The sequence below is a fragment of the Acomys russatus genome, chromosome 5 (genome assembly GCF_903995435.1).
Source record: "Acomys russatus chromosome 5, mAcoRus1.1, whole genome shotgun sequence".
NCBI classification, from domain to species: domain Eukaryota; kingdom Metazoa; phylum Chordata; class Mammalia; order Rodentia; family Muridae; genus Acomys; species Acomys russatus.
The window spans coordinates 59,575,128-59,586,389 of record NC_067141.1 but is presented as its reverse complement, the minus strand read 5'-3'; the positions used below and the strand labels follow the sequence as shown (position 1 = coordinate 59,586,389).

Below are 11,262 nucleotides of genomic sequence, written 5' to 3'. Positions count from 1 at the left end.
CCAATTTCTTGGTCATAGAAAGTTATAAAATAGTGGTGTAGAGCCTAGAAAGGTGCTCGGGGGTTAAGAGCATATACAGCTCTTTAGAGATCCTCAGTTTGATTTCCTGTACCTAGACTGGACAGCTCACAACTGGTAGCTTATAGTCCCAGCTCCAAGGATTGACACCCTCTTCTGGCCGACATATGCATTGTACTTATGTGCACAGACCCACACATACACACACAATTAAAATCTTCAAAATAGTGATTATTGTATAACATTTTAAATGTACTGAATTCCATTCGGTTGTACTGAGCTGAATGTAAATGTGGCAAATTTTATGCTGTGTGTATTTTAACATAAAGAAACCCCACAAAACCCAAGAAGATTCATTAGAGGGTATATTTTTCCCAGTCCTGGGTGATAGCTGTAGTTTTCTTCCTAGCACGTACACTACCATCACAGGGTATTCCACCTAAATGCCTACGTGCACATTTGCTTTTCAAAACTCTCTGGCTTTTGTGCTCTACTTGGTCGCATTTTGGCATCGCGCAGGAACGTGCAGTGCCTTTCCATTCTTGTTTTCAATAGATGATGACTCACATTAGCTGGGTGAGCACATAGGCTCCTTGGCAAAAACTCTTTGGCTTTAGCATGTATGTATCTACTTTAGGAAATTCTCCTATCCAAAGGGAAGGCTTGGAATGGGTTTGTGTCTCCTCTCTCCAAAGGCACTGCATGGCTTTCTAAGGAGATGGGGGGTTGGGGGTATCCCAAAGCTATGACTGAGATGGTTTCTGAGTTTCGTCTTTCTGCCAGCTCAACTTGGGCAGTGTGGCATTCGGGACTCTTAGTTCTTTGAGACAAAGGTGGTATTGTTCTTTTATGAAGCACAGCTCATGAGAGGTATGATCCCAAGCACAGAGCACAAAGGAGAAAGAGGGTCGCTGGAAAAGACAAGAGAAGCCTCAGAAGCTTCATGCTGGTCTAGACTGTCCCTGGAAGGCAGGGAAGGGTGACTCTGGGCTCCCCGCAGGGAGGAACACACTCCCTGGGCAAGTTGTTTTCTCACTCCAGGCAGCAAACTTCAGCTGCGCCTGCTATACCGCCTCTTTCCAGAAATATGAGGGCTTGCTATAGATGAACAGGCCTGTGATTGCCACAGCGACCAGGATCAGGGAGAAGACAACCATCAGGCCGATGTAGGTAGAGTGAGGGAGGGGTGGGGTTTGCGGCTCTTCAGCTGGGATCATGTTGGTCAAGTTCAGCATGTACCCCAAAGTCCACCCTGCGTTGCTGTCTTCAATCTGTAAGCAACAGAGAAAGCTTGTTGTTTGCGGTCCAAAAAGAATCTGTCGTGTCCATGCATAACACTGCGCGACCAGCAGGAACTACACCCCACCTTGTATAGCTCCCACAATAGATTAACTTTATATGCTACACTGGGAATGATGGGGGGTGGGGGTGGTCAAACCAAATGACTAAAATAGAGTTTGAGGAAAGTTTGATTATTGGCTGTCCAGTCCACCTGCCTGGGAGCACTCAATTCAAACAGAGCACAAGGAGTCAGCATTCTTTCTGTTCCATGAGCTACGTGAGAGGTGACAGGAAGCGGGTAAAAAGATGACCGGCAGAAGACTGGCCCTAGCCTTTCACATCTTTCCCAGGCAGAGAAGCCACACAGAACCAGGGCTTCTGAGGGAAAACATGAGGACATGATCCCAGCGAAGCAACTGTATGAAGCTGAAGGTTGTGTACTTGCCTGAGAAACTATCCTTATTCAATTATTAAACCATCCTCTGACCCTCTCACCGCTGGAAGAACAGCGTACGGTCACTAAGAACTTATGGGAACATAGGTGGTGCTTGAAAAACAACTTTGGAGCGGTTTTATTACAAGAGCTGTTTGTAATGGCACAGAGAAGCAGCAGGCACAGACAAACCCAAACCTCGCACATGGCACCACCTGGGACTTGCTCATGTCCGTTCTTCGTGTCATTTCCTCCCAGTGCCCTGTGAACGTGTTGCTGTTGTTTTTAACAAAAGAAGTGAATATTAAGTTGTATCTGGGATGGTTCACCTAGAATACTTTGTCAACATTACCCCATTATGTATTTCTGGATAGTCATTGCAGGGTAGACTGCTTTTTACCTATTCTAACCAATGGCTTAGTATCTAAGGAACGGAACAATAGGACAAAATGATGTGTAAATTTTTAAGGCTTTCAGCACATATTGTTAAAAAAAAAAAAACAAAATAAGCAAAAAGCTCCTAAAAGGTGTGCTGGCTTACAATACCCCTTTCTTCCAAACTCTGACCCATACTGACAATAATATGTAAAAATACTATTTTTACTCTCAATGTGGGATGGAAACCTTGAAGTCTCCAGATTTAGGGGAGCCATCACCCAGACTTAGAGTCATCAGATCATGCAGTAGCATTCCAAGAATATAAATAAAGACTGCCCTGCATATCGGCCAAACTTAAGACAGATCCTTCTAACAAAAGAAATAGACAGAATGAAAGGAAGTCTGGGATGTTAAAATGAGGAAAAGTTGTATTTGAATGAGAAAGAGCTGCAAGAAAGACAGTATTACATGTGATTGCCCACGAAGCTGCTACATCCTGATTCTATGCTTTGGTTTGTCTGAGGTCACTGTATTTTTAAAAGATGGTAAGGTATTTTAGGCATTAGCAGGCAAGCAGGCGTTATAATAGTTGCTTGCTTCTTTAGTCCTGGATGCCTGCAGGGGGCGCTGTGGCAAAGCACAGCAGGGCGGTTATTTCCTAGGTCTCAAACTACGCCAGGCTGCCAAGCAACAGCCCCGTCAACAAAGCTTGCTAAGAGCCCAAGATCACCATTTCCTGAATCACAAAAGGTGGCCTTTGGGGGGGGGGGGGGAGGATTCTGAAGTCAGGATAATGGCTAATGAAATACAATTAAATGAATAAACTGCCTTTTCGCAGAAAGATGCCACATTAGAGACAACCTATATAGCTGCTGGCTGTTCCCAGAAGGGCTTGCCGGCTAGTGGGATGGTAGAACACGCATCAAGTCAAAACTTAAATCAGGTGCACTCCCACCTTTCCTAAGTCTGAAACTGCTTTGTCACCAACTTCTACCCAACTTCCACACCCCCAAAAGATTCCCAAGTTACCTTGCCCATAAAATGGATGTGGTCCCAGGAAGTGCCTGTGAAGCGATAGCCTTGCAGGAGGAGGGAGAGAATGTAGGTGCCTGAGAAGCAGTACTCACTCAGGTACTTCTCCTTCACAGTGGGATACGAGGTTTTCACCTAGAAGTAAATGAAGGAAAGAGCAAACCTGAGCATCGGGCCCTGCCCTGTTGCTCCTTCTCACTACTAGACCCAGTGAAGAGACAAGGAAGCCCCCAGCTCACATGAGTCTGGGGGCCAGGCTCTACCACAGGCTAGGAGACAGCGCTTCACCCCTTCAGGGACCGTCTTCCTGGGAAGCTTTTCTTCCTCGGGGCTCTCTGTGAGAACAGCTTTTTAGGGAAAAGGTAGCTCCTTCCGCCTAGGAGTTTCAGAAACAGCCTCAGCATCTCATGCCATCTCTTAACGCGTGGAGTAACTCCTCAACCCTGTTAGCCGTGGAAGCGCTGCCTGAAGCACACTGGTCTCTGGTTAAGCACTCTCTTACGCACCATTCAATACTGTCCAGCAAAGCCTTATCACTCAGCTTAGCCCTTGGAAGACAGCATCAGCATCCCTTAGGAAGGAGGCACTCTTCACCCCAGGGCTACCAACTCAGAATCTGCATTTTCACTTGATGATTTTCTCTGTGTCTGTGTCTCTGTCTCTCCATCTCTCTCTCTGTCTCTGTCTCTCTCTGTCACACACATACACACACACACACACATACATGTTTGATAAAAACAGCCTTGGAAGACACCTTCAGAAACATCTTGCTAAACAATGCTGAAAGCGCTGACACCCCAGCTTTTGTCTTCAGTTCCTTTTCACAGCTATGTTATATAAAGCAATTGTCTTGAGTCTTTTCATTTATCCTGTGCTCTAGAGAAAAGAGCAAGAGACGCCTGCCTGCCACTCTTTAACCTTACCCACTCTGGTCACTGGAAATATATAGCCCAAAGCTCATGGCCTGCTCAGCCCATTTCCTACTGAAAGGGCAGGTAGCCAGGGCACCACCCACTCAGCACATGAATCTGTCTCAAATGGGCCTTTCCTCCCTGCTACCACGAGCTAAGACACAGCTACCATCTGCTAAACATGTATCGTGTACACAGAAGTGTGCAGAACATCCTGTATGTAATATTCCCTTGTCCCGTTCTTTCCAAGATCCTGCCCATCTAACAAAACATGCCATCTGTAAACCCTTTCTGATCCAATAAATGCAGGGGAAAATTCTATAAGATCCAATATTTCATCATAATAAAAACTCTTAATAAATTTTGTACACAACTGGGCGGTGGTGGTGCACGCCTTTAATCCCAGCACCTGGGAGGCAGAGGCAGGTAGATCTCTGTGAGTTCGAGGCCAGGCTGAACTATAGACCAGGCCAGCCTGGTCTGCAAAGTGATTCCAGGACAGCAAACGCTACACAGAGAAACTCTGTCTCGAAAAAGCAGAAAAACAAAAACAAAAACAAAGCAAAACAAAACAAAACAAAAAAAACCCAACCCCCCCCCCAAAACAAAACAAAAAACCCTCTAAATAATCTTCAAAAACTTCTTTAAAATACCAGGTGGATGTGTGCTTTCCTAAAAATAATTACAGCTGAATTAAAGCCTTTGTTTGACATTCTATGCCTGGGTGCTGACCAAGTCAAAAAAAAAAACAAAACAAAACAAAACAAAAAAAAAAAAACGTTGACCTCTAAAGTTAAAGCTTAATTAACCCTTTTAGAACTAGATCTGACCTGCGCCTGTGGCACTAATGTTCATCTATAGGTCTGCCTCAGGCAGGCTGCTTTGATTATTGATGGTCATAAAGAATTTTCCCAATGCAAGAAACCGCTACACTATGGGTGGAGCTAAAACAGTCCTTGTTGCCTTTAAGAAACTTAAGGCCAAGCCTTTCTATACTGACTTGTATACTTGAACACTGATTCTCAGTTTGTAGTTACATTGTTTCCCGGTATTGGAATTACTCCCACTGCCTTCTAGCTGTTCCACGTCCAGCCCTACTTTTAGAGTTACAAGTCTCACTTCAATCTTTTCAATTGCCTTTTCTTTGTGGGCTATGTTCAGGATCATTCCATGCTTCTCGATCTTATAGGTAAGGGCAAGGGTAAAGTTGATTCCTTGACAGAAACTGTCGCTGTCTCTACGGAGGCACTCAACAGAGCCATGCTCTGAACCGCTCCTATGCTCTGCTTTCAGTTCCACCTTCCCTACGAAGAAGCTGCTTGTGCGGTCATGCTCAGAGTGTCCTGCTCCCATGCACGCTCTTCCCAAGGAAATTATTCATGGATATGTGGCTGCTCATTGTGTTTATGCCTTTGCTAAACCTGGAGAGACTTTCAAGGATGTGGTGTAATGCTTGTTTTACTACTTTACAATTTTAGGAACAATAAGGACTTTGAAAAACAGACAGTGGCCCTGTTTATACTGCAAAAGCCTTTAAGAATTGGTGTTTAATTTTTAATATTCCCTACTCCACTAGAGTTTCCTGTAATCCACAGGGATGGGCTATTCTAGAATGAGCCCATCAGACCTTAAGGGCACAGATATCTAAATTACAAAATTTAGATTATAATATTCATCTCCTCATCGTACTTTAAATCTTGCCTTACACGTAAAAACATTTTAAAATAAAATTTACTCTTAAACCTCCAAAAAATAAAAAGAGCTACTAATCAAATAGAATGGACCAGATGTTTTATCTCAGGAGAAGCTTTGCTTGTACGTTTCCACAGGATGCTGACCACCTTTATGGATGTCAGACCAGTTGATTATGCCAGGATATCCTCCACTGGACTTTCACCTCTGCCACTTCCTCCACACCCACCTGAGCCATCAACATCTCCAGCCTCTCCATCCGTGTTGGATACTCCATCAAAGAGGACACCGAGACCGTGGCTCCTGCACCTTCCATCTGTTATGCACTCCATCCTATGCTGTTTCACTCTTCACTATTATATATCCAGGGAATGCAGGGGATATAAAAAAATTACTAAAAATGGGTCTATATGTAACATTTCCTATGGGAAAAAAATGCTATTTGACTAATTGTATTAATTTCACCATGAGCCCTAATGTTTTGTCCTTATTGTACATCAGCCACCTTATGTTTTGTACCTGTTGATCTTTAACAACCTTGGTGTGAGGATGCCGATATATATGCACTTGGATGAGTTGCTACCGGTCTACTGCAGCCAGAGAGATTTGTTGCTGCACTTGAGTTGCTAGGACATCTGTCAGCCTTAGCTACTACTGAAGAAGACACTGGCTAGAAAGCCCTCCTACCACATGGATCAGCATAATTACTATTGTCGAAGGAGCCCTGGCACACTGTGGACAGAGCAGAAGTCAGTGCTGTTGTTATGAAAAACAGTACAAAGGTTCCTCAAAAAATATCAAATGATACTGTATGACCCAGCAATTCACTAGTGTGTGAGTATTTGAAGGAATTAAAATTAATGCCAGAGAGGCACCTGTGCTCTCACTTACTGCTACACTATCCACAACAGTACAGCTAGAGAATTAACCTATGTCTGGAAGTAGATACCTAAAGAAAATTAGTCTATATATAAAATAAAATGCTGCTTGGCCCTGGCATATGTGTGCGCACGTGCGCGCGCACGCGCGCACACACACACACACACACACACACACACACACACACACACATACACACCACATAAACAATGAGAGCTGCCATTTTGTACAATACAGATGAATCTGAAGATTATTTTGTTACAGCAAATAAACCAAACACAAAAAGACAAATACTGAGTGAGCTTTCTCATATGGAACATTTAAAAGTTAACCATTCATAAGGAAACCCGTTGTTACACGATGAAGAGATAAATCAAAAAGATTCCATAGCGTTGAGACAAGGAGCAGTGGTCGTCAGCGGACAGGAAAAGCAACGGTGCAAGGAGTGGTGGGAGGTCGGTCAGGAGGTGAAAGGTCGTTGCCACATGGGAATAAGCTCTGCTCTTCCCTTATGTGGCAGGTTTATTATAGTAATAACAAAATAAGGACTCAAAAACCTAGAAAGGTTGTAGAATGCTCTCACCACTAATAAGTGACACATTATTAAGGTGATATTATGACCATTATTCTTATGGGATATGGGCATGATGCAAATATAAAATTGAAATATTATATACCATAAAAAATGTATCAGTCAAAAAAATAAAACAATGGAAAATCAGCTTTTAAAAATAAAGGGAGGACTGAGGAAGGACTTCTGAGATGATCCTTTTTATTCTACAAAAAGGATAGATATATCTGCTTGTTTCTTTCAGCCTTAACTGTAAAGGCCATGGCAGTTGCCCTGTATCCATGACAATAGAACTAAAGACGCAATGGCTGCCAACTTAAAGAGAAGCTAGGAGCCTCGTGCATGCGAGCAGCTGCTTGCTTGTTGCAGAACTGCCTGCTAAGTGAGAAATGTGGGATGTTGCTTAAGCCGTTATAACCCTTCCAGGATTTGATAAAGGCATTTCTAGGCCCACTCTCTGGCCTTGTCTGACACATTTGCTGGATCTCTGCCAAGCCAGCACGAGGTCATGTGCAGATGTAGATCCTCCACGGCACTGAGGAGACAGGACCAATTTTACAGTTGTGGTTTCTGGGCTTACCTCCTCCCAAGGCTTTGAGCAAAAATTTTTAATTATCTCAGTCATCTTTTCTGGAGAGGAGATATCATCTTTTGCCATCTTCTTAAAGAAATCCATCACAAAGTAGAAAGCTGAAAATGCCTGTGGGAGCAGAGCACAGAGTTTCAGACTGCGTCCAACCAACCCAGGGGGAGGGACATTGGCTCCTGTCCTTCCGAGCTCAGTCCTGGCTCTAACAATGGCAACTCCATGCTGCATTAAGTTCACCTAAAATAAGCCCAGTGGAAGTTTCCTTAAAGATACACATATATATATATATATATATATATATATATATATATATATATATATATATATAAATAATATATCACATAACTAACTTAACAAGTGACTGTGTACATTAGTCCATCAGTATGACTCATAGTCCATTTCTGTGGATTAAGATTTCTTTTTTTAACCTTGATGTTTCCAGCACGTCCAGTCTAAGCAGTTGTCTGGTAATATAGCTGACATGCTACTTTTATCAGCTTTCTAAGAAAAAAATGGAGAAAGTTAACTCAACACCAAATTTGTCCACAAGCGAATAAAAACATGTGACCAAAATGGACTGAGGGGACTTTAGATGAAGCTGTTGTAAGTACACTCGTGGGAACAGAAACAGGCTCCACGTTTGGGATCAGGAACCGCCCCCAAAATGGCCGCTTGGCTTGTTCCTACTCCGTTCCATATTCTGTCTTGTTCATTTGTTCCAATTTGTCTGACTGCTCACCAAAGCCTAGGTTCTAGTTTGCATGTGCCCTGGCAGGAGGCAAAGGGTATTGTCAGGACTGGGGTCACTTGTCCCAGCATTTGTGTCTTAATCTGCCTTCCAAACTCTTATGTAGACTCAGCTACACATTGGCCTGCTTAGTTAGACGCATGTTTGGACTTTAATCTCTATTTTCCATGTACTTTTTGGTGCAGATAAAGGTTCATAAACTGGGGATCTCAGACCCACCATGAAGTTTTTTTGTTTGTTTGTTTGTTTGTTTTTTGAGACAGGGTCTCTCTGTGCAGCCCTGGCTGTCCTGGACTCACTTTGTGGACCAGGCTGGCCTCAAACTCACAACGATCCGCCTGCCTCTGCCTCCAGAGTGCTGTGATTAAAGGCGTGCGCCACCATGCCTGGCTTTCACCATGAATTTTTTTGAGAGAGCTCAAAGTCTCATCATTAGCAAGAGCAGAAAATGGACTTCCTAGCCTTCTGTCTAAATGTTTTCACGGCCACAGTGAGCAACGAGACAAAGAGCCAACAGCCACCATTGCCCTCCAAACCAGCATACAGGTTCTGGCCCAGGTCACCTCATATCTGATGGTGGCAAGCAGTGGCCAGAAGGTCATTATGAAAGACTTGGTGAGAGTAAAATGGTTCCAAGTAAGCAATGGATACGACTGCATCAGCAGAAGTCACACCAAATGATAACGGCCTTGTCTACCAGATGCCACCAAGATAAAAACCCCATCAAGCAACTTGTCACAGTGTTCAGACCGACTGACCAACTGACAGACAGACAGACAGACAGACAGACGACAGACTGTGGAGCTTTATGTTTCTAGAGGAGAAAAGGGCACACAGGCAGCAGCTGTGACAGGCTCTGCTGCACAGAGTGATACAGCAGTTAGATGCCTTCACATAACAGGTTGTTCCTCTACGTTGTTCCCAGAAAATGAGCAAGGGAGACATCAGATGACTCCTGAGGACAGGCCCCACAGTTGCCCTGGTGTGCCCTGCAGCACACGGGTGTCCGCTTGACTTCTCGCGGAGCGTCCCACCCTCCTGTGTGAGAATAAGTGAGCACGCTGATGGCCTGGTGCAGGACAGCCAAGTAGCCCAGTGCAAGAGAATCTGTATGAGGGTCGGTGGCTCCGGATCACTATTCTGCAGGAGCCTCCTTGGCAGAAGCAAACTGAGGGGGCAGCAATAAAAAGGAGAAAAATCCAGATGAGCCTGAGGCCACAAGTCCCCAGGTTAGAATCAGCTTACTCCACCTACCAGCAGGTGCCCAGAAAACTCAAGATCACAGATAACAGAGAGAAAAACAGCTGAGAACCCATGCACCCTACGAGCTGGGCAGGGGTAACAGAACCCGTGCATGCTGGGCAGGGGTAACAGCTGAGTAACTGCCAGCCAGCCTTCTGCACCGGCTGGTAATCCAAGCACAGAGTGTGAAGCCTTGGCAGTAAAAAGCAAAGGGAGACTGAAGCTGGGACCTCAGATGTTGGATTTCACCCCCTGGCCAGATAACGAGACTTACACTATCTAGGCAGCTTGGGGCTTTGGGCACTTTTCCTAAGGATGCTTCTGTTTGCTAATTAAAAAAAAAATATATGTGTTTTTGTAAGCCTAGATTTTCTCACTGTATCTTTAAAGATTTTAGGTTGTTTCATGTCTGGTCACGTTGAGATTCTTTGAGACTTCATTTTTAATTTGTAACAAATGTTGCCAAACCTGACTCTTTCAGAGGAGAAAAAGGAGGACCAATTGGAAAGGAAGAAGAGGAGGAAGAAAGGGACAGCTGGTGGCCCCTCACTATCCTCCCAGCTAACTACTTGGGAGTTGGAGGCAGGAGGCCTACAAGTTCAAGGCCCGGACAACTTAAAACATCCCTGATTTAAAATTTAAAAAGCATTTATTAATAAATCCTTAAGTAACTTTTAAATAGTTGTACATGGATTTGCAGTCGTCTTTTCCACGGGCCACCAAGGGCACACATGGATGTAAAGCGTTTTAAATGAGCTTTCATTATATTTCTCTATTTCTGCTCTTTCTTGTTTATGCAAGTTGTACAATGTGTTCTTAAAAAACAAATTCTCAATTACCTCATAATAATTTTCAACAGATGTTCCCTCTTTCCTGTTGGTGTTTCTAATTTGCTTTGACACTCAGCCTAGATGCCAAGGCCATAGTGTGGCCAGACTGGAGGACACAGACTACTTTTACTACTGCATTTACAGAGTGACATGGAGAGCATCAGGACTGACTGCTATGGTGGCGGGGCTTCCCTCTCCACAGATGCTCTGTGCATCACACCTCTGGATTGACTGGCCCTGGACATGACAGGAAGGCATTCTTTCAGAAGAGAGCCTGGTCATTCGTCTTTAGGTTTATCCTTCTCAGCTCCAAGTAGAATGAAAACGCCTTCAGCTACCTCCAGCAACCTTAGCCATATGCCTCCCTCTTGTGCCCGCTTCTTTCCACTTCACTCAAGTCAGGGAAGGGCCCGGGTCCCCAAAAAGCCTCATGGCAGGAAGCCGGTGCCAGTTCAGCCACAGGGCACTGAAGCCAGGTTCTGGTTCAGGATTGAGGCCAACAGCTGACCAGCTATTCTGCAGCTACCGCTGGTGCTGTGCCACTGCACTCCTCCCAGGAGCCTGGGAAGGAGAAAGCTGTGGTCTCACGGCAAAGCATGCCTGGGTCTGTGGCTCTTCCCACTGTTTCCTCAGAGGCCAAGTGAACTGAGAGCAGCTG

General features: G+C 44.5%; 1 protein-coding gene across 1 annotated transcript in view; it reads right to left on the bottom strand.

Annotated features, from left to right (window-relative positions):
* Positions 1-938: 938 nt before the first annotated feature.
* Positions 939-11,262, bottom strand: part of Entpd1 (ectonucleoside triphosphate diphosphohydrolase 1) — a 75,767-nt gene continuing 65,443 nt past the window's right edge. The window contains exons 8-10 of the mRNA XM_051146529.1: positions 7,776-7,895; positions 3,140-3,277; positions 939-1,289 (exon numbers count right to left, since the gene is read on the bottom strand). Of these exons, the coding sequence (XP_051002486.1) occupies positions 1,083-1,289; positions 3,140-3,277; positions 7,776-7,895 (465 nt within the window). The 3' untranslated portion in view covers positions 939-1,082. The remainder of the gene's footprint in view (positions 1,290-3,139; positions 3,278-7,775; positions 7,896-11,262) is intronic.